The 25,962-nt window shown below is 41.2% G+C and overlaps 1 protein-coding gene across 1 annotated transcript in view; it reads right to left on the bottom strand.

Moving 5' to 3' along the window:
* Positions 1–467: 467 nt before the first annotated feature.
* ibtk (inhibitor of Bruton agammaglobulinemia tyrosine kinase) overlaps positions 468–25,962 on the bottom strand; it is a 28,908-nt gene continuing 3,413 nt past the window's right edge. The window contains exons 4-28 of the mRNA XM_037676445.1: positions 25,054–25,164; positions 21,844–22,014; positions 21,607–21,724; positions 20,399–20,579; positions 20,170–20,293; positions 19,775–19,952; positions 17,934–18,087; positions 16,243–16,618; positions 15,767–16,023; positions 15,607–15,693; positions 15,424–15,506; positions 13,593–13,630; positions 13,420–13,516; positions 13,224–13,325; positions 11,759–11,876; positions 11,449–11,509; positions 10,149–10,276; positions 7,953–8,065; positions 7,201–7,346; positions 6,777–6,895; positions 6,457–6,555; positions 6,059–6,211; positions 4,540–4,740; positions 1,510–1,642; positions 468–694 (exon numbers count right to left, since the gene is read on the bottom strand). Coding sequence (XP_037532373.1) covers positions 569–694; positions 1,510–1,642; positions 4,540–4,740; positions 6,059–6,211; positions 6,457–6,555; positions 6,777–6,895; positions 7,201–7,346; positions 7,953–8,065; positions 10,149–10,276; positions 11,449–11,509; positions 11,759–11,876; positions 13,224–13,325; positions 13,420–13,516; positions 13,593–13,630; positions 15,424–15,506; positions 15,607–15,693; positions 15,767–16,023; positions 16,243–16,618; positions 17,934–18,087; positions 19,775–19,952; positions 20,170–20,293; positions 20,399–20,579; positions 21,607–21,724; positions 21,844–22,014; positions 25,054–25,164 — 3,474 coding nt within the window. The 3' untranslated portion in view covers positions 468–568. The remainder of the gene's footprint in view (positions 695–1,509; positions 1,643–4,539; positions 4,741–6,058; positions 6,212–6,456; positions 6,556–6,776; positions 6,896–7,200; positions 7,347–7,952; positions 8,066–10,148; positions 10,277–11,448; positions 11,510–11,758; positions 11,877–13,223; positions 13,326–13,419; positions 13,517–13,592; positions 13,631–15,423; positions 15,507–15,606; positions 15,694–15,766; positions 16,024–16,242; positions 16,619–17,933; positions 18,088–19,774; positions 19,953–20,169; positions 20,294–20,398; positions 20,580–21,606; positions 21,725–21,843; positions 22,015–25,053; positions 25,165–25,962) is intronic.

Below are 25,962 nucleotides of genomic sequence, written 5' to 3'. Positions count from 1 at the left end.
TAAAGTCTGTTGTTTTCATCATTAAGTGATGAAGTTTTCACTTTAATAACTATAAATATCTATGTGCAAGGACATATTTTGTCGTTCTTGCAATATCATCACGTTACTCTACATCTGCTGAGGCAATCAGTCGAACAATATAGAGAAAAACAACTTTTTAAACTTGTGCTCTCACAGTTGGCACTCTTCATTAGAGTTCTTGTTATTTAGACACGCAGGTTATGTGATTTTAGCATCTCCATTTATGTTCTGTTCTTTGGCAACATCAGATTTATTAAGGAAACTTGTTTACCGGTTGTGTTGAGATGCAGGCGTAATATGCAGACGCAGCGCTTCATGTAGAACCACACTCCAAAATAAAAAGCTATCGTTCTTCCACTTTAAACACTGAGCAGCAATAAAACAAGATGAAAGCAACGCTTCAGAGAGAAGAGGAGCACAGATTAACTTTTGACCCATTTTAAAATCCACTGAGTGAGGCGGACGTTTTAGCAGAACATCAGCACGATCTACCAATCAGTTCGGATTTTAATGGTATGTAGCTGTTGTGCTGTCACAAGATCAGTCCTCAGTGCTTGTGCCAGGTCGGAGCTGCCATTGGACCTCTGGGTGTCGTCTCCACCACTATCAGTTCATCTGGGTTGTCCCGAGCCTGATAGTGGAGCAGAAGGTCCTGAATGGCTCTCTCTTCAATCTGCAACAACAGAACAAAAGGCCAATTAATAAAAGCCACAAATTCTGGAGGAGGACATTACATTCAGTTAACAGTTCTCCTGAAGTTAAAATAAGAACGTCTGTCAATGAAAGCCTAATGGATTTATGAGTCTTTAGTTGATACTCAGGTTGGGCAGAACTACGGTATGCTATATATTGCAAAGTAACATATTTTGAATACCATCCTTTAAACTGTTGTGAATTTAATTCTGTCTACATGACAATAAGTTAAAACTGTAGTTCTGTTTGACTGAACTCATCTTCTGTGGTGGAAGATGAGTTCAGCCAAACATCAACCTAAACTCAGGCTGATACTTCAAAATGACATCAGCCAAATCTATAAAAACATGTTATTTTAATACCCTCACTCTATCGACAGCACAGCACCAGCAGTCATCTGAGGCTGAAGAAAAGAGCAACGCAGCACAAGCTAGAACCTAAAATAAGTCAATATTGGGGGGCAGAAGCAACGAGACAACAAAATAACTTAAAGTATAAACAATTAAATTGTCCTAAATCACACGCTGCAATGCAGATAAAATGTACCATCGTATCCTGCTTTACATGTGGAGGAAGGTTTAATAGTCAAACATGGATACTGCAAAAAGGTCAAAAGGTCACTAGATGGTTTGGTGAAGGTAACGGAGCACAGAGAGCTGCCAGAGGAGCAGGAGGACCTTATGTCTAGCAGCCCTGTCCTGACTGATGTTTACTAGATAAACACCAGACAGCAGATAACCACCGCCAGGTTTCGTTGTCATCTAGGTTCTGTTTTCTAGGTGAGAACGTGTCTACCTGGATGAGCGCCAGCGGCTTCTCTCGGCTGCGGATCAGCGCGGCTTCCTGCTGCTTCTCCTCCTCCACGATGGAAGCGAAGGTCACCAGGGAGGAGAGGGGAGGGCTGCCCACGGCACCAAGCACCCAGGGCCTGAGGGGGCACACGGTGACACAGATACATCAGTGACCCACACTGTCGTGGTGAAAGCAACCCGAGCCTGAACGAGCGGACAAAGGTCGAGTCAACGTCCCTGCACCCAGCTGACTTCAGCGAACATCTTGTACCATAACAGAACCGGGCTGAAATCAAGTTTTCTACTGTCCAGATTCTAGGACGGGGTCCGCAGCCTGTCCTATCAGAAGAGCCATCGCTGCCCCTTGACTCATGAAATAAAACGTGTCTGAAGCCGCAAAACCTGCTACAGCTGGGATTATCAACTGATGGCCCATGGGCCACTTGGAGTTCGTCGAGTAGGGGTTCTGGCCTGTGGGGGTGACGTTATAAAATTAAAAGTACCGGTATATGAGGAGTTCTAATATTTATTGATGTTTTTACCTTTTAGGGCAGAATACAGTATTTATGCAAAGGAGGAAAGAAAATAATAGTTTAGTCAAATTTTGATAGAGAAAGTAAACGGTGAACTCTGCAGGCCTTGATGAAATAATCAAGTATCTCACTTTGCAGTAATAAAGTACAAGATTAACGTGAGTATGGAAGAGGATTAGGGCCACAGTGCAAGAAAAAAGATCTCCTGAATTCTGATTTATTCTTCTCAGAATTTAAAGTCATAATTCTGAAAAATTCAATAAAAAATACATCGTGACCCTAAACCTCTTCCATATAATTTTATTGAACCTTTTCAATGAAAAACAAATACTTTGACTTACTTTGACTTTAATTATTTTTTTTTATTCCCATATTTATCAGATACACTGCACTTATTTGAAGCAATCCGTTTTAAAGGTATTCCAAAGATCCCACTGTGAAGCTGGACTTTGGATGAATGAAGTATCTAAACTGAATCCATGTTTTCTAGTACTAGTAACTTTATTCACACATTTGTAGAAAATTAGCAGGACAATTGCTAAAACTAGTCTCCTCTGTTGTGGGTATAAAACCCAGTAAAATTCAGTTTCATGTTGTTTCGGTCAAAGCTTCAAGGAGCCGCTGCAGAGGGACCAAAGAGCCGCAGGTTGCAGACCCCTGAGCCAGGAGAATCAGAAAGGAGGAGCGCTTTAATTTGCATTTCTTTAATCCGCCCTTACTTTTCAAAATAACAAAGGTAAACAGAACAGCTTTCCAAAGACAGGTTGTTGGATGTTCAAAATGAACTCGAGCTGTTAAGTGAAGATGGTGAGATCCAGTGAAGTATATACACATTTAGAATTATTCTAATCTTCATATAGCCATTTAGAAATAAAACACTGAAAGGTGTGGAAAAAATAAAAAATAAAAATAATGATGCAAAAACCAATGACAAAGACTTTACTGCATTACAGAGCTCCTGATGTGTCAATTATCTTGTTTTTATAACTACAATGTACTTATGATCTGTACTTTGTACTGAAGCTCAGAACAACAGGTAGTTTCATTTGAAATGGCCAAATAATACTGGATGGGGGGGGGGGGTGTTTATTAGAAAACTTCCAAGTTAAATGGAACTGTGCAAGGATAGTGGGCAATTTGCCCAGATCTTTGAGCTTTAAGTAAATACTTAGAGTGAAAAGTCACATCATAGTTTGGTAGAAATATGACCAAAAGTATTTTTGTGTACTTACTATGCTAGAAGTCATACATCTGAATATTGCAGCCAGAGAAGAACAGTAATATGGCTAAAATGCACCTTTGGAAAGGTTTCCAGAAGACATGAGAAATAAAAAATGTCTGACGTTTAATGAAATCACAGATTAGAAAGATATCTCCATTTAATCTGACTCAGGATCTGCAAATATGTCCCAGGAGGCTGAGGGAGAATATACGAGGCTTCTTCGTCTGCTTCCTGTGCTTTGAACTCAGTTTCTGCTCATCCAAATACCTAGGCAAACCTGAAACGTGTTCTCTGCTGCGTGTGATCTGTTGTGACACAAGGACAGCCCTCATCACCTCAGATTACCATCATCAGCTTCACTTCACTGACTCCCACAGCTGTTCAATATCCAGAAGTCTGGTAAGAACATTGCAGCATGATTATTACAAATACAGATGTGAAAATAAAACATCACTTTGGGTTTTTAAAGACCTGAAATAAGTGAAATAGTCAGATACAGTAGCACAACGCAAGGATGGCTTTAGCCTCACAGGAGCAGGCCACCATCAGATGCAGATTAACAGCAAAGCACACAGCTATCAGCATACTGTATGTGTAAGCTCTGTCAGCAATTAGCGGTCAGCTGGTGCTGTCAGGTCAGGATGACTCGGTCTCTGTGGGCAGGTCAACCCAGCTGAACTGGGTCGGAGCACTGTGCCTCGCTTCATGTTAAGCAGAAACCACATCAGTGCCCCAGGAGCTTCTACTTATCCAGCCAGAAGTACAACTCCTCTCAACTTTCCCTGAACACTCGAGAGATTAAAAAAAAAAAAAAAAAAAAAAAAACACCTCTTCCTCTTTTTGTTTCTGAAATATTAATTTCTGCACAACTACAATTACTTTTCACATAAAATTCTGCAGTGACATAAATTACAAGACAGGTGCGGCGATGGCCTGATGGGACTTTAAGGTAAAGACAGGTTTCGTGATGAACAACTCAACAGTGCCTCCCAGTGGAACTCTGAGGAAGCACGAGCTCTGCGGTGGAGAGTTTTTAATCTCCGTTTCTGTGAGTAGAAGCTGATTGGCAGAAGAAATGTTTGGTCATTTTAAAATCAGCTGGATTTCTGACTCAGAAACAGTTCACCAGATAACACTGGCTCTGGTAATTTGATGCATGAGCTGGAAAAGCACAGCAGGCCCTATTTTAACAAAATGATGATTTTTATGATTCTGAACAACATGATTCATAAAATGTATCATTTTTAAACCATATGTCATGAGGAAGTGCTTTGTTCACCCAGTAGGTCTCTCTGGCTCACTGCTCTCAGCATCTTTGAATGTGACCCTCCTGGCAGAAGGACACGGGACCCTTGGGCTGACAGGGGATCCCTGGACCCCCTGGGTTCCTGCTTGCTCCACTCTCATTAAACGGTTCTCTTCCTCTTCCAGTAGAGACCGAAAAGAACAGAAGGACGGCGAGGACTGGACAGCTGTGGCCCTGCAGGAACCAAACAAAGGGTGAAAGAAAATATGAGCTTTACTTCACAATGTCCTGACACACGCTCAATAATCCAGGATTATAGTTTCCAGTCCAGTTTGTTGCAGCTCCACAGACTGAAGAAGTCTTTTGTATAAAATATGAAACCTTTCAACAAAGAAGAATCCATCCAGAGGACACGACTCAACTTTTTAAAGATTTACTTGACAATAAAATAACTTTTAGATTCTGGTTGTCCTGCTCTAAAGCAGGTTATGAAACTTATTTAAGTGAGGGGATGAAATCCTCAATTTAAATGCTCTCTGCATATCACAGGAAATTAAACATTTAGGGAAGTAGGTGGAGTGAATTTCTTCTCATACACAGAGCAATGTTAGGGATAACTGTCTGTAATAACATCCATCCATCCATCCATCCTCTTTACCCGCTTCTTCCTTTTCAGGTCACTGGTGTCCATATCCAGCAGTCACTGTGCAAGAGGTGGGGGGCACCCTGGACAGGTCTTCAGTCCAGAGGGACACAGAGAGACAAACGATAAACAACCATTCACTCTCTCTCTCTCACACCTAGAGACAATTTATAATAAATAAGTGTTGTCATCACTGTATATTTCCAGACAATGATGAAATGAGTTCTCTGCATTTAACCCCTCACACCCGAGACACACTCAGGTGGAGCAGTGGGCAGCTATGTAAACCCCCGGGAAGCCGTTAGGGATTAGGTGTCTTGCTCAAGGACACTGACATGTAGAGTTACCGATCAGTCCAACGCATGTTTCATCTATTATCTATCTATTTGTCTATATTCTGATTTACCTCATTTTGTATTTTGCTTTGTGTGTTACCTGTTGTTCTGTCTGTACAGCACTTTGGTTGGCCTTGTTGCTGTTTTAAGTGCTTTATAAATAAAATGGTATGGTATGTTTTTGGTCTGTGGGAGGAACCCGGAGTACCCGGAGAAAACCAACGCATGCACGGAGAGAACATGCAAACGCCACACAGAAAGATCCCAGGGCGGGATTCGATCTGGTGACCTTCTCGCTGAGAGGCAACAGCTCTACCAACTGAGCCACCGTGCCACTCGTCTGTAATAACATTGTGTGCAGAATGAAGAACCCAACACAGTGAGAACTACGATGTTCACAAGTGGTATTCTTACGTGCCCCTCTGACCACTACAGAGTAAAAAAGCTCACAGACAAAATGGAAACTAACAAAATCTGGTCGTTAATTATTTCCTGACACACAGCTAAAGATTGTTAACTGATTAGAAGTTTTGCTGGCTGGAAGACAGGGTCAGTAATACATGAACTCACTCACCAGGCCTTCTCAGTGCTCTTGGACGGCGTTGCTGCGGCTGGTCTGGACGCTGGAGACTCTCCACAGACCTCCCTGCTGGCCATGGCCAACATCTTCCTCTGTTTCTGGGACAGTTTAGTGGAAACAGGAGAGTGTTTGATGTTGCTGCTGACGCTGCAGACCAAGAAATATGCACAGCTGAAGTTATCAACCTTCATCCAGATGTACACACATTGAAGTAGAACACTAATCATCGATACATTAAAACATTTAATGTGAATCTGTGGGTTTACATGCAGCTCATTTATCAGGTGAACAAAAACCCATTTGTTCTACAAAAAAAATAAAATAAAAGAGTGTTTAATTCTGTGAGTTTATAGAAGGATTTCTGCAGAAACATAAACAAAGCAGCTGCTCACATTCCAGGACTTTTAGGAGTTGCACAGGGAGCCTGCAGAGAGCTGGCCTCCATGTCCATGATCGTTCTCAGATCCAACACTGGAGCAGCCTGAGCTGGGCTGCAGATTGTAAAAACAGTTTTTTTTTATAAATTAATGGCAAGAAATAATTTCCTCTCGTCAACGAACCACAGTGTCATGGTAAACGAGCAGGGTGCAAGTGTAAAGTAAACAATACTTCACATTTTTCTATCTTTAACCTGAAATTTTAGTTGTAGAACTAAAGTGTCCCAAACATGCAAGGAATATAATTTAGATATTCTGAATTATGGCACTCTTACCAGGGAAGCACCTTGGGGGCGGTTTGTGGAGCAGAGCTGGGGGGAGTATGGAAGTTACTCTTCAGGGAGGTCGGGGTGATGGGTGGGGTCTTAACTATCTGACTGAAAGCTCTGTCATCCTGCAGAGAAAAGGTTTATTTAGAATCCTGCAACTATCCCTTTAATAATCTGTAACGAGGTTAAGAATATTTAAACTTTAAGTGTGGAATTACTAAATGGATGAATGTCCTGAAAGAAGCTAAAATAATTGCTCCTCTCACTCAGTAACTTTATGCAAGCTTGTGTATTAGCTCCATGGTAAGCCATTACCAGTAATTATAAAGTGTTAATTAAAAAAAAACAAAAAAAACAAGACGTGTGTATGAAGGGGCACAAGTTAATATTCTAACCATGAAGTCGTTACAGAATAAAAATGTGAGTCAACCTCAGCTCGGTCCTGAAACAGCAGTGACTGCATGTCTCTGGGACTGCCAACTCCCATGTAGCTGCTTTCTGAGTCAGATGTGAGGATCTCCTGCAGGGACTCTGCAGAGTTGGTTTTATCCATTTTAACAAGGATCAGAGACCCCGCTGGACAAAAACAGTTCAGGTTAGTGACATTTTTACAACAACCTGCTGCTTGTACAGTGATAAAATGATCCAATATGCATATACACAAGCACCACTGTCAGTACTGTGGAAGTTAAAGTCTTGTTCATACAACGTGATTTTTGAACGTCAGACAAAATTTTTGTTGTTCAGTGCGACAGGATCACAGAGAGCAGATTTATAACGCTGACGGACAAAACAAATCTATAAATGTCTGTGCTGTGTGCGCTGCTACAACTGAGGTTTTTATTTTCCCCATGTCATGACTCGTGAAGTCCAAATCTAAAAAGAGTGCCAACACTTGAGTTTAACTTTCATTTATTGCTGGACCGAGATCTATTGAATAACTGTCGTAACTGCGGCAAGACGGCGTACTGTGCAGAATCTGTTAATTACGTTTTACAGCAAGACAAGTTCATGTTGAGGTTTTCATACAGAGCGTTCACAGTTTGACATCTACAAGCTCTTCATGGTTTCTTTTATAGCACAGTGTGGGCTTTAACAGAGAGGTTTCTGCAGTAAACAAGAATGCTTTAAATAAAAAATGTGACGAGACTAAAATAAATCCATGTGCTTGTGTGCGTTTACCTGCAGCAGGAGGGGTTTGAATAATATCAGAGAGAGTGTAGCCTCCTGAACTGTCAGAACGTCTCCGTGGTTTCTTCTTGGCCTTCATCTTGGCCTTCTTTAACAACACCTCTCTGAGGAAGAATAAGGAACAACTGTGAGCACACACACAAGTTGAGGAGATAAAAAAAAGTCACAAGCTTCAGCAGCAGAAACACTTAATTTAAAATACAACAAGAGTACTGCATATGGCCCATTATATGCCCATCGACAAACTATTCTACAGCAAGTGGATCAGAAGTTACGGCACGTACAAGCAAAGACCTTGTTTTGATTTATGACCTTGAAGCTGGGGGAGTGAGAAGTGTACAACACTCCATCTAGTGATGATGCACATGAAGTTTTGTTAAATTATCTTAAGCAGATCAGAAGTTATGGTCGGGACAAGAGAGTTTATGTACATATGGAAACTATACGATGTCTCACCTTTGACGGTCATATAACAAAGAAGTATAAACAAATATACGATAACTTTATATAGGCAGTATATTATTAAGTATATACAGTAGTTCCTCGTTTATTGTGGGAGTTTCCAGTCTCAGTCCCCCTGTGATAAGTGAAAAACTGTAAAGTACAAATAGCAGTGCAAGTAGTAGTTTATTTTAGTGTGTGTGTGTGTGTGTAGGCATTTTAATCCCTTCCTACACTCTTGCAATATTCTAAACAATGTTTCTAAACTAAATGCTCTAAAAGAGCACAGCATGTCATGATTTCAGCTCCCTGCCACCTGCCAGAGATCTCGGCCACGCCCACTTTTCTGCAGAGTGGAGATACAACACGCGGCAGAAAGAAGCTTCGCCCTGCACATGTGGGCTGCACACAGGTAATAAATAATTTTAAATAATTTATTTTAAATTTTAAAAATCCATGCCCATCTTGCGGCTCATCCATCAATCAGCCAATTGTGTGTCATGTCCGATCTTACTTGGAAAAACTACAAAAGAGTACGTGGAAGTCGAACCACGAAGTAGCGAGGGACAGGTACAGTGCGTTTCATGACCACGTGTAATGCACAGAAATGAGGTGTGGAGATGGTTCATAGTTTGGTTGTAAAGCTTCACAGCTGAAGGACCTGTGTAATCTAACGAGGTTAAGTCAGGTCATCTGGATGGATTCTTCTTCTTCGTCCAGATAACCTGACTTAACCTTGCTAGATTTTTCTACCTGGATTATTGAGCATGCATTTGGACGACCTGTGTAACGTCTTGTCCCGTCACTGAACGAGCTGCATAAAGCCCCTTACTTGTGCAAATTATGATAGGATTGTCCATTCTAGATATAAACATGGTCAGCATCATCCTCTCACCCATCTCCTTGATGATGTTCAGAGCAGTCCAGGATGGAGCCAGCCCTCCTGACCATTATGTTCAGTCTGCCCCAACAGACCGCTGCATCTAGGACAGCCGAGGCTACCAGCATCATAAAAAAGGTCCCGAACAGTGTCCTGCACTCCCCAAAAGGCCTGTCCTCTCAGCAGGTGGAGACTACTTTAGTCCTCGTTTGTAACATCTGTATTTCTCAGTCAGTCCAGTCTGTTGGCTAGATGAACCCCCAGGTATTTGTAATCCTTCACCACCTCCATGTCCAAACCCTGAATGTGATGGCAGTGGAACAGAGCAGTTCATTTCTGTTTTTATACAGACTCATATCAGGACTTCAAGGTTTTCAGAAGTTCTCTACCACTCAGTAAGTGAACAGATTTGTAGCTGCAAGAGACGTCACAGATTTGGGGTTTTCTTTACTTCAGAGCACCTTGTTCATCCAGAGCAAAATATTCAGGCAGACTGATTCATCAGGTTGGATGAATCAGGACTTTAGGGTCAGAAAAATAAAAAAAATCTATTCCTCGCATTAGTTGTCTTGTCAAAGTACAGAAATGTGAAAAAGCATATAATAATAAAAATAAAAAAACACGCTGTTCCTATGTTTTTTTATTTTTTTGCTTTCTGGTACGGTTACATACATTTGATGTGATCGGACCTTTTCTCTGATGCTGTACCCATTTGTATCAATGAATCCATGTAACAGTGTTTGTAGTTGAATACTTTAATTGTATGCACACTAAAACTTTGTGTTTTGTTACAATGCTAATGTACACTTTTACAATGGGAAAGGAAACTTCTACACCTCCGACAAAAGCTGTCATTTGTTGTGTACCTGCAACTCTGATCAACTTCTGACTCTGGTTTGGGGCTGAATGCCGAGTCCAAATCCTCCTCCTCATACAGACTGAGGTCTGGTGCACCGGGGTATGGGGTGATGACACGCTTCTGCATTGCTGGGATCTGAAATCAAATTTTCAGCACTTTATTAAAAGAAGGTGCGGTAGCTCAGGAGAGCTGTAGTCTTGTAATCCTAAAGTTGTGAGTTCAAGCCCAGGTTTTGTCACGAATGGCATTTGGCATAAAACAATTTTTAAATCTTTAATGAGTCCACGTGCTGTGGCAACCCTGCAGAATGGAGCAGAAAAAATAAAGAAAGAAGTGCAGATGAGTAAACCAAGACTCAACTGATCTACAGAAATGGGGTTTCAGTCTAATTTTTAACAGAGAGGTGACATTTGTGTTTTCAGAGTAGTGAGTTCCAGAGGAGCTGACCATGGTGGTGAGGAGGGCAGTAGGTACAGGGAGGTGGAGGGACTGAGGGAGGGGATAGCGATAGGCAGAAGAAGGTCAGATAAATATGGAGGGGGGGGGGGGGAGTCTTTAAAAGTAGAATTTTAAAAGATGTGAGAGTTCAGCAGGAGCCAGTGAAGCTGCTGCAAAACAGGAGTGCTGTGACTGTAGGAGGAGGTTTAAGGGGGTGACACCAGCTGCAACTTGTGATTTTGGGGGGAGGTGAAATAGAAGGGAACTACAAAAGTCAATCTGAAAAGTCACAAGACTGTGGACACAGAGCGTACTGAGAGAGGGGTCAGAAAAAACGAAGGCGGTTAATATTGCAAAGGTGAAAACCAGCAGACCAGGTGACATTACTGACGCCTGAAGGAAATTGAGCTGTCAAGAACACTCGGCCTGAGGGAAGGAGAAACAATGAGTTAAGAAGGAGAAAACATTCACATTTCTTTTGGTACCAACAAGGAGAACAATGTAATCTGTGTACAAGTGAAAGAATGAACCAGACAAGGCACATTTAATGACTTGGTGGTCCACTGGAATGTAGTGAATTAGGAGTTTATAATTATTTTACAGTAAAATATGAGCATCAAGACTGACACAGATAACACCTTAAACAAAAACAGAAATTAACACACACACACACACACACACACACAGAGGAGTTAAACTACTGGTAGTTGTTGCTCATCATCCTTCCTGCCAGTGTTGGCTGGACAGGACAATGTGCCAGGACAGAATACGGAGCTCCAGCTCCCTAAATTCTCAGAAGCTAATCTGAACCATCATCAGCAACATGAATTATAACCGTCACCTTTTATAGTTGTGGAAAAGTGACTCACCATCCTCCTGTAGGCTGCAGACAGCTCCACAAGCACTTCATCACTAACGATGTCCAGAGCTCTGAGGACAACACAGCAAGGAAGCAGACATTAAAACATCTTTGACCGGTGACAGAACACAGACCACGACATCAAAACACACATTTACTGAACATAAACAGGATCGGTGACAAACACCTGAATACTCAAATCATTGTTACTAAACATTTTACTGCAATGAAATGGTTTTAAAATGGATTTGTGTTGCCTTTTAATATGAAAATTAGTTATCTGGTGGTATGGCTCAGATGATCTTTTCACGGTCTCTCACTTTGACTCCAGCAAGGCGGCCATGTTGAGGACGATGAACTGCAGGCAGGACAGTTTCAGCTGCTCCGCGTTGTACAAGGTGGCGAACTCCAGCAGCTCTGCAGCATTTTTCAGAGTCACTGAGAAAAAAACAACATTTTGAATCACTTCACAGCTGCTTTTTGTTCTCATAGCTTCAACTAAAACATAAACGTCAGTTGCAATAAAAAGTAAGTATAAAAAAATAATAAAGTACAAACACACATACTGGGGGAGGGGTGTCATCCAGTCTTAAAATCAAGTTTCCCAGCATTTAATGAAAACTAAATTCCGAGTTTTTCCTGAACGTCCAGGAGAGACGTCAGTCAGAAATGCTCAGAACTTTGTGTCAGGTGGCAGGAAGGGTCTGGTAAATATAATTTTCAAGGTTTCCCCTGATTTTCAGAGTCGCTGGGAACCTGAATATTAGTTTAGTACACCAGTTTAAATTAATGTTTAGCACAACAAAGCCAAAATTATAAAACGGCAGCTAAGAGCTGCTAATGTATGAATCAGATGATCAGCAGGTGTGATCACCTCTGGAACAGAGAAGATTTGATCAGTTTGCTGCTCTGGAGCGTACAGGTTTGTTCACACAACGTCAAAGATCAGCAATCACCACGAACTGTTGCCGTTACACTGACAGGGAAATGTTATCAGGCAAAATTATACCTTAAGTCATTTCAATTCTATTCAATTCAAAAATACTTTATTAATCCCAGAGGGAAATTAAATTGATGACTAAATTAAAATTATTTTTATTTATTTTATTAATTTATTAAATTTATTTTTAAATTGATTAAATTTAATTAAATTTATGGTGATTCTAACTGTTGTACAATGAGGAAATCACTCAAAAGTCAACAACGGGCGTCACTGCGGTGCAGTGGTTAGAGCTGTTGCTTCTCAGGACCGACTCGTGGCCTGGGGGGGTTTGTGTGGCGTTGACATGTCCCTTTTCATTCTACAAGCAGCGTGCACCCCCCACCCACCCACCAGTCGGCACTGACGTAACACTAAGCTAGTGGCTCACGCAATACAGGTGTGCTAGCTAAAAAGCTCATGCTGAACCCCCCCCCACCCCACCCCCCACTCAAAAACTGTCGGTACAAACGGCATGCTGCGCAGCTCAGGACGCGTCTCCGTCCGTCTAAACTGTAAAGAAAATAATAAAATTCTCCCACATTGATGTGAAGAGACTTCTAAAGGTAAAGTTTTTCTGCTTGAAGAAACTTCTCAAGATACTGAAATGTGGCGTTTACTTTCCACAAACTCTGGGTTACTCTGGGTTCTTGGACAAGTCCTGCTTCTGTATTTTACCCAACAGCACCTGAGTTAATGTTCGTAGATAAACATCAGCACATTACAGATGTGTTCTGTGTTCATTCATTTAGGAGTGCGGCAGCAACATCGAGCACAAGAGAAGGTGAAGAACAAACGGAACGTACAGTTCTCAGTGATGACGACCTCGCACATCTCCTTCAGTCGAGTGATGAGCAGCTGGTCAGCCACAACCAGCACGTTGCAGACAAATTCCACATTTAGAGACTCTGTCCAACAAAAACGAGTTAACAAGTCAAGACAGTTTTTATAAAACTTTAGAACATGAAGCGTTAACCGAGTGTACATAAAACTTGAGTTTACCCTTAATGGTGGGAGACTCGTCTGTGTAAATGTACTCGAGAATGACCTGCAGGATCTCTGAGCTTGTAGGCATCTCTAGAGCAGAACAAGAGGTCGCCTGCAAGGTGTGGGACGACACGATTATCAGGCGGGAACAAGTGCAGCAGGAAAGAGAAGAGGTTTCTTGGGTTTACCTCAATCCAGGGGTTTCCAAGCATACTGTTGAAGTACTCTACAGGAAAAAATACATCCATGTCAACATGCTGCTGCTGATTTTCTCTAGCTTTAAACTAGTTAACAATTAAACTTAATTTAAAATTGATGCCAAGGAAGCAGAGGTGAAACCAAGTGTTTCTACTTGAGTCCTGAGTCGAGTCTGCAATCAAGATGTCGGTCCCGAGTTAGATCCCAAGCTGGAAACTTCAAAATTTGACTTCTAAACAAGTAATTGTTCTAAATGTGTAATTTAATTAGACTAAATATTTTAAAAGTTAGGAAATTATGAACGCTTCTTATAAAAAAGGGTGCATTTTTTTTATTTCGACAAAAGCAGCAAGAAAAAAAAAAAAAAAAGATGTTTCACAGTAAACGTCCAAAAGAATTTTGTTTTATCCATTTTTACTCCAACCTTTCACACACTGAAACGCATGAAATACATTTTCTGTATCGTTACTCAAAGTGACACCATATTTAGCTGCTTGCTTTATGTATACATTTTAAAAATCATCTCTGAGCAGGTGAGTTTTTCAGGCATCCATACAACTGAATTATTTTAGATTCTTCATAAACAATAAAAAACACTTAGAAAAGATTACAGTTATGATTGTGTATGAAAAATGAACTTCCTGTGCACAACTTTAATGCAATCTGTTTGGTTTAGAAACCCGCAGTGAGTGCTGCATGTATAAAGAGCAGCTCTACTTGTGAGGGCTCTCTTTGGTCCCGTCATGCAGCACACGCCGGTATCTTCAGGCCTTTAGCGTAAACTACCTGGAAATTATTAGTTATTGGTAGCCAAGTCAAGGCAGCACGGTGGTGCAGTTGGTAAAGTTGCTGCCTCTCAGCAAGCTGGTCACCCTGGTTCAAATCCCAGTCTGGAGACCTTTCTGGGTGGAGTTTGCATGTTCTCTCCGTGCATGCGTGGGTTTTCTCCAGGTACTCCAGTTTCCTCCCACAGACCAAAAACATGCATGTTGGCAACTCTAAATTGTCTCTAGGTGTGAGTGAGTGAATGGTTGTCTCGTTTGTCTCTATGTGTCCCTGTGATGGACTGGAGACCTGTCCAAGGTGTCCCCTGCCTCTCACAAAGTGACTGCTTGGATATGGGTACCAGTGACCCCTGCGACCCAAAGAGGAAGAAGCAGGTAAAGATGATGGATGGATGTTAGCCAATTCAAGACATTCAGTCAAAAGGAGTAGAGTCCCAGTCAAATTCTAAATCACTTGTGATTTTTCATTAAGTTGAGTTTAAACTTATCAAAACTGTGACATAAATGGTAAATTGACTGCATTTATATAGCACCTTTCTATCTTGTCCAGATACTCAAAGCACTTTACACAACAATCTGTGCCTCATTTACCCGTTCATACAGCTCTATACTAGATCTCTACAAAGATAATTGAACAAATCATTCTAAAGAGACTAATCAGAGCTTCATCACATTCATACACTGATGGGACACACATCAGAGGCTATGAGGGGTTCAGTGTCTTGCCCAGGGACACTTGGGCATGCGACTGCTGGTGGATTCGAACCCCCAACTCTTGCATTGGAGGATGACTGCTCTAACCACTCAGCCACAGCTGCTCCATACATGATAACTCTAGTCCAATTCACAGAACTCGAGCTCACGCATCTGCAAGAAAGAAGCTCTGCAAATATGGAGGAACAAAAGCCTCAGTTTGAAGGAGCTCAAATGAACTCGGGGCGTAGCAAAATAAACTGCCGTTACAGTTTATGACCAGAATAATGATCATTATTTTTTGTGTATTTTTCATGGTGACGTTCTGAGTGCTCCGTCTTACCTAGTCTTGCACAGAGGACGCTTTTGTGGCAAGGAAACTCTTTACCATCTTCAGATTTCAGAGTCACATCGCAGAGATAGGAGCTGTGCACACAGAATGATAAAAATATATATATATAGAATCACATTTTTCATTAATACTTTGTGTACGGTCATAAACATAATATTCCAGTCAGATGCGCACCATTTTTTCTGGAAAAATTTGGGTTTGTTGCCAGTTTTCTTCTGAATCACATTAATTTTTCCATTTTCATACTTCACACCATCCAGTCTGAAAGAATAAAAGACCACTCCAGTTACAATAAATCATCTTCAGTGAGTTTGGTACTGGCACTGCTTCTCACCGTGCCGACAGGCTGCCCAGGCCAAGCTTCTTTGAAACAGCCTGTAAGGTTTTTACAGGGTTCGCCCCTCCTTCGTTGGCTTTTCCCTTGTCACCTTTGCCTCCCTTCCCTTTCTTGCCAGGCTTGGAGCTCTTGTTCTTGGACTTGTTACTGTCACCTCTGGTTGAGGGAGAGAGGGAACGGTACACCTCAAGAGCTGAGCGACCACTCAGACCGAAGTCCTGCAGACTGCTGATAAGCCTCTCTTGCTCTGAATCCTGGCCAACACAGCAGAAACAGAGGAAGTGGTCACACTCGTCTCACAGGCCAGCAAAACTTAAACCAAAGAAAAACTTGATCAAACTTTGGCTGCTGAGAGTTTATTGCAACAGTTTAACAATATTCAAAAGCTTGCAGCAGTATCCTAAAGGAAAATATTTTCTGATAGAATAAATAGAAGCCCCCCCCCCCCCACACACACACACACACACTCTTACCTGGTTTTGTCCAGGTGATGCACCCGAGACCCTCGGCCGGGCCCCGTGCACCAGCAGCTCACAGGAGTCCGTGTAGATGAAGTGCAGGGCGTATTCCAGAACGTCTGCTGGGATTTTTTCAAATACGAGCAAATCGCATCCGACAGCATCTTCACTCCTCCTCACCTCCTCCTCGTTGACCCCGCAAGGCTCGGACATGAACTGTTTCCGGAAGAACTCGGACCTCATGGACAGAATGTACTTGTGAGCGGGGAAATTGCGATCACCAGCCTGGAGCGTCACGTCGTGGATGTTATCCGTTTCATCCGCCTCTTCCAGCAGGTTCCGGAAGTGCTGCGAGAAGGAGGATGGAGAGATGCTGGGAACCTCATACAAACTGGAACACAGGGAGAGAAAACAACAGAGTTTTAAAGACGTGACTCCCACCAGTCAACTCCTCATAAAACGGAAAATATCCCAAGTAGGGACGACTAAAACATTATTTAGCATTGTGCCACAAAAGCTATAAACGGCAAAAGAAAAGTAATATATGGTAATTAAGACTTTAAAAATGTGTTTTAGTAGAGGTGTAACTGGAGTTTTACCACAAAAACCTTTATGTTGTTCATAAATTGTTGCTCTTCAAATTAAAAATGAATCCATTAATTATTAATCCATTAATTAGAGAAGTGTTTAAAAGTAATGTTTAATCTGGGATGGAGGAGAATCAGCCCTATATTTATATTAGTTTGTGTTTTTATATTATTTTGGTTGGGCCAAGTTGTCAGAATCATTTTAAACGTCCCATAAACTCCTCGTCACTTGACTTTTCATTCGTTTCTTCTGAGAGGGAAAAAATAAAAATAAAAACTTACCTGGTTGAAAGGCATGATGAATTAATTTTTGAAACCCATATTTAATCATATAATAAAGTTGTGTATTCCTTTCAAATTTATTTTCTTTACCTCCATTTTTGATTTTGATATTAGCCCACTGAGTAAAGCTCCACTTTCACAGCTGAGGGACAGTGCAGTATCAGCAGCTGCAGCCTCCTCTGTGGGTGCCGTCGAGCCCAGGGCCTCATCTCAGACAGATTTGTTTTACTTCAGATGCAAAGAGCAAAAACACACTAGTGTTGCTCACAAATAAACGTTTAGTTTTAAACAGTAGCTCCATATGAATGCAAGCTGAAGACGACTTGTCCAATTCTGCCTGGAGCTGGACACTTTGTGGCCGACTGCTGCTTCACGAGTTGGCTGCAGAATTTTGCACAAGTAAAGTTTTTTACTTACAAAAAAAAAAAAAAAAGGGCGGAAGGGCTGGCAGACTTGTGCAGCTTTTTGGAAAGGTGGGAGTCTTCTAAAAACCCTGGACTGGAATTCTTGAGATGTCAAGTATAAAATATTGTCAATTAATTCCCACAGCCCAAAAACATGCATGTTTGATTAGTAACTTTAAATTGTCCATAGGTGTGAGTGAGAGAGTGAATGGTTGGTTGTCTCATTTGTCTCCGTGTCCCTGTGAAGGACTCGCACAGTGACTGCTGGACATGAGCACCACTGACCCCCGTGACCCAGAAAGGAAGAAGTGGGTAAAGATAATGGATGGATGGATTTAAAAGATTGATTAGTTTATGGAGGACCAAAACATTTATAAATAGTATTTTTAGGCCGTAAAGCAAAGTGATCAAGTTTTTAAGACAGACCTCGTACCTGGTTTTGGGGTCAGCCTGAAGCACACCAAAGTTTCGTCCTTTAGAGTCCATTGTGATGCTGACAGCTCTGTGAACAAACGGGAGCCTGTCCAGACGGATCCGTTCATACAGCGTGCCAGCATCAACATGACCAGAAACCTCCACACTTACTTCTGTAAAGCAACAAGCAGTTTGGAAACAAAGAAAAAAGATCAAGCAGAACATTAAAGGTGTCACTCAATAAAACTAGCGTTTACCCAACGGTTTTAGCCATAAACCAGTTAGCCAGTTTGCCAGTTTTTGGGGGATCACGCCATCCTAGAGTTATTCCAATCTGGCTTCAAATCTCTCCATAGCACTGAAACTGCTCTACTGAAGGTTTTTAACGACATTTTCATATCCACAGACGCAGGTGATTCTGTGCTGCTTGTCCTATTGGACCTTACATCTGCTTTTGACACCATCGACCACAAGATCCTCATTTCTAGACTGGAGCAGTGGGTGGGCATCATAGGGTCAGCCCTTAAATGGTTTGGGTCCTACCTCTCTGACAGAACCTTCTGTGTCAATATCAAAGATTTTAGTTCGGCATCGACAGCGCTCCAGTGGGGGGTACCACAGGGGTCCATCCTCGGTCCCCTTCTCTTTTCTTTATACCTGCTGCCACTAGGTGCTATCTTCCGCAAACACAACATACCCTTTCATTTCTACGCCGATGATTGCCAAATTTACTTCCCCCTGAGGCACAGAGGCACACGCTCTATTCAGCCTCTTCTTGACTGCCTGGATGACATCCAGGACTGGATGGCTTTAAACTTCTTAAGCTTCAATGAGAAGAAGTCTGAAGTCATGCTGTTCCATCCCAGTGGCTCACTCATGAACTATGACATTGACCTATTCTCTCTAGCCCCGCTAGAGAAACAAAAGGTCACTAATCTGGGGGTGATAATGGACCCGTCCTTAAAACTCAACAGTCACGTAAACATGACGGTCAAATCCTGTTTTTTTCAGCTGAGACGGCTGTCTAAGCTGAAGCCTATACTCTCCAAGAAGAACCTTGAGACAGTGATCCACGCCTTCATAACATCTAGGCTTGATTACTGCAATTCACTTCTGTTTGGAATCAGTCAGTCCTCCATTGCTCGTCTACAACTGGTCCAAAATGCTGCAGCCCGATTTTTAACTGGTACAGGCTATAGAGAGCACATCACGCCAGTTTTGGCCTCCCTGCACTGGCTACCCATTCACCTTCGGATCCAATTCAAAATTCTCGTATGTTTTTAAATCACTGAACAGTTCCGCCCCATCCTATCTCACTGATCTTCTGCAGCCATATGTCCCACCGCGCTCTCTGAGGTCAGCAGACCAGATGCTTCCCTCAGTCACAGAAACCCGTCGTAAGCTCAGAGGTGACAGGGCTTTCTCTGTTGCAGGTCCACGACTGTGGAATGAGTTGCCACTGAGTGTCCGGCAGGCTCCCACACTCTCAGTCTTTAAGTCTCGCTTGAAGACCCACTTCTATTCGCTTGCCTTTAACACGGTGTGATTTGTTTTGGTCCGGTCTGTTCTCTACTCTGTTGGCCATTTTAGTTAGCTTTTGCTGCTATTTGTATCTGTATTTCTATTTTATGTTTTCCTGTCTGCTGTGCATGTTTGTGTTCTTTTGTACAGCACTTTGGTTGGCCTTGTTGCTGTTTTAAGTGCTCTATAAATAAATTGGTATGGTATAAACAGCTGCAACATCAAAATCAGAAGAAATCAATTCTAACAGATACAGATGTTTTAATAAACCTGATAAATAGAACAACGAGTTTCTAAAATAAGAGTGTGGAGTTACAAAGAGTTCATCACATTCATCACCTTTCTTCTCTCCGTACTTCTTGTATTCTCCAGCCCATACGCCACTAAAGCCTTCCCCATCAGGAGTTACAAACATCATGCTGTTCTTGCTGAGAGCGATGTCTGACATGAAGACCTGACGTGGATACGCCCACCTGCACTGCCTCACCGAGCTGCCAGAGGAGCGCCAGCAAAACACCTGACAAAGAAAAAGAAATGCCTGAGCCGTCACTGTCATCTGCAGAATACGGACTGCTGTCAGCCGCATAACTATTGGATGGATAATAACGGGGACAGTAAAGGCAAAAATAAATAAATAAGACACATTCTTGACATGTGTCAGCATGTAAAAGTAAAATGCAGCTTTTAAATTTCACAGTTATCATTTAAAACCAACCAAAAAATGCTTCACTTACCCTTCCTGCTTCATCCAATGCCAAGATGGCCACTTTTTCACCACCTCCTTCATTTAACATCTGAGGATTGACTCGATGATCCAGACTGCCACCACTGACCAGGACCTTCTTGATGTTAAGCTGCCTGAAATTAAACAATTGAAAAAAAAAAAGTTTATATAAATATAAGCCGATGCGTATCAGACTATGAGCCCCATCATTTCTAACGAGTACTGGCTGTTTCATTCACCTTGAAGCCATTTTCTTGCATTGGTAGTCAGTCAGCAGATAAACATCGCCCTTCTCGGTCACAACCACAGTTGCTCCATCACTGGCTGCAGCCATGGCTATGGTGACGTCCTTGTGGTGCAGCGCAGACACCTGACGGGGGGAAGTCACATACTTATCTCCATTTGGATCCAGCAAGTATCCTAAAAATAAAAAAAAATAGCAAAGAGTAGAAATGTTGGTGTGGTTATGTGGAGGTGTTGCAAACAACATCTTAACTGTTGTAAGAAATAGAGTTAATTTTTTAGACTGATGAGCTTATGGCTAGTCGGAGCGAGGGCCGTTCGTGTCTTTAAACAACTTGAATCCCAAAGATTTCATATTTCTTCACACGAGCACTATAATTTTTCACTGACATTAGATTTATAGCAGCAGGTAGCTGTAGCACCTCCTGTGCAGCCTGGGGTCACATCCAGCAAAAGGTTGCATCGTTTATAACCTTGTAATGCAATATTAGTGGTCATGTAAAAGTTTAAAGAATAGCATTTGCATGAATTGTTGTAAAATTTAAAAAGTCTGGGGTTGTTTTAGGCAAAAGTTAACATGGAAGAGAGTTCACTCAGATAAACTGTTTTAGTCTGTCACTGGATCACTGGTGTCCTGAAACAACTCCACCCTTCCAAATTTCACAAAGTGCAGTTATTAAAACTTTTACACTAGTATCAATACTGCATACAGAGCTGTTATAGCATGAACATGAGGTTCCTGCTGGAAGTGATTCAAGGCTGCTCTGGAAGCTGCTGCTGCGCTTTGTGCTCGTAAATAACAACGTGAACCGATAGCTGTGTAAAGCTCGATGACATTTTTATTTTATTCATTTTAACTTAACCCTATTTAAATCAGAAAGTCCCTTGATATGAACAGCTCTTTTTCAAGGAAGATGCATGAAGTACTTGGAAATATTTGAGAATAGACTCGTTTAAAGAGGACTCTGGTCTTGGCTACATTCAGACTAGCCGTTAGTTCATCAGACCTGTCAAAGTTTCTTTCAAATTGAGACCATTCAAAAAAAACATGTAAAAACAGGAAAGATATTTTTAACAACTTTTCTACAGAAGCCCCACTTTAAAATATTCAGAGCAGAGGCTTTAATCTCAGTCCAAGTGAATTGGACATTATGCATCTGAAAACAGGACAGTCTTCAGAGGTTGTTGTCTCCAAGAGACTTACCCAGCTGCCCTCCATTGATCCCCACGGTGTACACGGCCTCTCTGGTCCACAGAACTGTGTGGAACTGCCCTGCTGCAACTCCAGTCACTGCCCTGCCCTTCAGCATCTTGGAGAACACCTACGCACACACAGACATTAAAAGCAGAGTGTAAAAAACTGAAAACTTAAAGTATGTTTGGTCATAAATAATTTATTCATGGTTTTTGTTCTAAAAGAACAGAAAATGAATAATCTCACCTGTTTTGGAACATGTGCTGAGGCAGGAGGAGGAACTAGACCCAGCTGGTGGAAGGTGTTGAGACCGAATGTGTAAACGTAGCCTTCCTCCGTCAGCACCACGGTGTGGTCTTTAGCTGCCGCCACCTGGGAGCAGTGGTGGGACGTCAGACCCTCCACCATACGAGGAACCTGAGAGAATGACAACAAAATAAAAAAAAAATAAATAAAAAAAAAAAGAGAGAAATGTGAATATGCAGAAATTTCTATTACTTTTCCCAACATCAGTATAGTTTAAATAAAATAAAAAGCTTTCAGATATCCAGTCTAAGCTGTATTTACAAGCACAGATATTGAATGTCTCTTCTCTTATTCATCACATCTAGCACAGAGCTAGAGGTTCGTTATGGTAAAACCTTGCAACGGGCAATCGTGCAATGAAGATCTACAACCGGTTCACTTAGGAGTCAACTGAATTCAAGATGGCCACCATGGCTAACTGACCTTAAAAAAAGGCTAAACTTCAGTCAGTTTTCCAGAAAATGTCCTACAGTGTGTTGTGTTAGTAGCAGAGGTAGATTCTGAGCATTAACAGATTGCACAAGATCATTGTTACATATTTTGCAAACAGGTATTGGAGTTAAAATAGGCTAATTTTCTTAAGAGCCACTAGATGAATTTCAATGAAACCTTCAATATTCACTGGACAGACTTCTACAACTGATTAACTTTTGGAGCAGATCTACCTCAACCTGGCCGACGCAGATGATTGACTTTAGAAAAAAAAAAAACACAAACACAAAAGAGCTACAATTAGGTCCATTTTACAAACGTCGAGTTAAAATCGTGTGTGGCTGTAGCTGAGAGTCATCCGCAACACAAGTTGAGTGTGACATCAAAAGACTGTTTAATGCACAGAACTTTAATGTCAAGGTTGGACCAAAACAGCAACAACATCATAATCTCTCAAGATGAGATGATTTTAGTTCAAAGCTCTGGCATGAAAGACAGAGGCTGAAATGTATTCCTTCACACAATCATGGACCACAGCTAATTCTATTCAGTTTATTTATACAGTACCAAGTACCAACAGAAGTAGTCTCAGGGCACTGAACATTCATATATAAAAAAAGACAATCAGTAAAAGTTATCCATCTCAGTAAGCCAGTAGGTTGTGTTGAATCCACGTCGTCTCAGTCTCCCATCCTGAGCAAGCACAGTGGCAACAGTGGGAAGGAAAAACTCCCTTTTAACAGGAAGAAACCTCCAGCAGAACCAGACTCAGGACAAGCGACCATCTGCTTTGACCGGCTGGTTTGAGAGGAAGGAAGGAGGAACAAAAAACAAAATGGCTAATGTGCAGAAATAACAATAAATAAACAAAGTCTATCCTTTAAGGATTGTTCAACTAAACTACTCAGGGGGCCACAGTTAATGAGAGAGCTCAGGGGCCGGACATCCAGCAGTTATTCTCATTAAGGTTGTTTTTGTTTTTTTATTTAAAATCGTATTATTAAAAAAAATAATAATAAAAAATAAAAAAAAGAACCCAATGGAGGTCAAACTGAGCACCCGTGGGCCTGATTTAGCCCCCGGGCCGCCAGTTGAACAGCCCGGATTTAAGCGATCACAGTAAAACATGGATTAATGACTGGATTATTTTGAAAATAAAGCTGAAAAATAACTATACATTGTCTTTTCTTATTCTCATACAATCATAATAAGCAGCAAGGATCTCATCCACTATGACCAACAGACTGTTTCTCGTCAGCCTAAATGTAAAGTCATAAAGAGTCCTGTCCTATTAGATCAGATCATCATCATCATCATCAAGGTTTATTGCTGCCAAACAGAGATGTTCATTTTAATTATTTTTCATGCCAAAAGCTTAGCTCCAAAGTATATCGTCTTCAGAGATTTACAAATAGTCTTTCGATACTAAAAAAAATTAATTAGTTTTCTAATGTTAGCAGTAATCCGTTTGTGTGATTTGATTAGTGTTAGGGAGGAACCTCCATCTTTAACAACCACACACAAAACAACTGTCTGAAAAAGGTTAACATTTAATAAAAAGGACCTTTAATAGTAATAATTAAAAATAAAAAAAACCACCAGGAAACAAGTGGAACTGAACATCTTTAAGTGGCAATTCTGTTCAACAGAAAAACAAACAAAAAAATAAAAACAGAGAGAGATGGATGGATATTTATTTTTATTTTATTTTTTTAAATGTTTTTAACACAAATCCTGTGTTTTTCTGTTTATGACCAAGTTTCTATAGTTGCTACAAACTACTGACATGTACATTTAGAAACAATTTTTTAAAATTCTTATTACAAAATATATTCTGTGTCAAAATCTAAAGTAAAAGCAACAAGTTAGCCTGGTGAGCTGCAGCAAAGTAGTGATAAGTAGTGATCCTGTGCTTCAGCATCAACGTGTGGCATGGAGGCTGCACAGCTGCAGAAAGAAAAACTTTGCAGAGAGTGGTGAAGGCTGCACAGAAGATGTTGGAGTCAGTCTCCCCACCATCACAGACATCTACACGTCCAGATGCAGGAAGAGGGCCACCTGCATCATGAAGGACCACACTCACCCAGCACACACACTTTTTGCCCCACTCCCCTCAGGAAGGAGGTTAAGGAGCATTAAGTGTAGAACACTGAGGAACAGCTTCTACCCTTAGGCTGTTAAAGACTCATTAATCTCTAACTAGAATAATCACTGAGAAAAATCACATCATGTTGCTGCTGATCTGTTTCATGTTGCTGCTGATCTGTTTCAATGTTGCTGCTGATCTGTTTCAATGTTGATGTGTTCATGCGTGCACATCTGCTCACAGACTCATGTTCATGTTTGTGCTGATGTTCAATGTTTTATGTTATGAGTGCTTAGTGTATATTTAGTTGATGTTTTTCTTAGTTCATATCTTAGATGTCATTACTGTTTTTCTTTGACATTTTATTGTTGGATGTAACTGGGACCCTGTGTACATAATTTCGCTCCACCACATGTACCACATGAGGTGCGAATGACAATAAAGAAACTATCTCTGATAAGACCTCTCCGCATGCTTTATAACCTTTTTAATCATAAAACAAATTCAAACAAAGCTCAAAAGAGTCCTGTGACACTTAAATAAATAAAACATATAAAAAGTACTTCTTGTGATCAAGTACCAGTACAGCACATCCTAAAAATACAAAAATTAAATAAATACAAAAATCTCACCAGATAGGTCTGTTCATCCCCGTGACCAAGTCTTCCACCCAGTCCATGTCCACAGGTGAAGACCTGGCCTTTCTGGGACAGGAACACAGAGTGGAACTTGCACAGAACCACCTAAAAAGAGAATTAAAGAATATAAAGACTTGGAATTTTATTTTTGTGGTTGCTTTTAGTAATTTTGTTGCAATGACTTCCTGTTGCTCAAAGAACTGGTTTTAACTTCTTGTTGTTGGTTTGCAGAGCACTACACGGTCTGGGTCTAAAATACATCTCTGATCTGCTGCTGCAACAAGAACCATCACGACCTGAAGCTCTATTCAGTTTTGATTCAGCAAATATCTGGAACAAACGTCTAGAAAACTAGACCGCTCCGACTGAGAGTCCCTTTAAAACCAGACTGAAGATCGTCCTGTATTTTATATTCCTTTACCTTTTAATAAATGTTCCTTCTGAGCATCCAATTCTATTTTTCTATATGCTTTTATTGTTCTATCACACTTTATCAGTATGTTTTAATAGTTTATGTAAAGCACTTTGTTGCTGAAGTGTGCAATACAAACAAAGCTGCCTCACTACTCCAGCCTACTTAAGAGAAATTCAGAGACCCGGTTGTTCTGTTCACTCATTATCACTTTGACCTCGTAGCACAGGCCGTGACACGTGTCCTTCAGCCAAGCGCTCGTGTAGTGAGAGTAAAACACTGCCAATAAAAGGCCAGGGCACAAGTGGAAAAGCAAACATCATTACTAAAACATCGCTCAATAGAACGCAGAGATGTTTCCTGAAGTATCACATTGATGTGGACATTCACACACATGCAGGCACACCAGTGTAGCTCATTTAATTAAAAACATGTCATTGTGGAATTAATATTTAACCTCTAGCACCTGCTGGATTAGGCTAAGAAGACAA

The sequence above is a fragment of the Nematolebias whitei genome, chromosome 5 (genome assembly GCF_014905685.2).
Source record: "Nematolebias whitei isolate Nwh7 chromosome 5, NemWhi1, whole genome shotgun sequence".
In the NCBI taxonomy this organism is placed as follows: Eukaryota; Metazoa; Chordata; class Actinopteri; order Cyprinodontiformes; family Rivulidae; genus Nematolebias; species Nematolebias whitei.
Note: the sequence above shows the minus strand (reverse complement) of the source record. Positions and strands in the feature narration are given on the sequence as shown.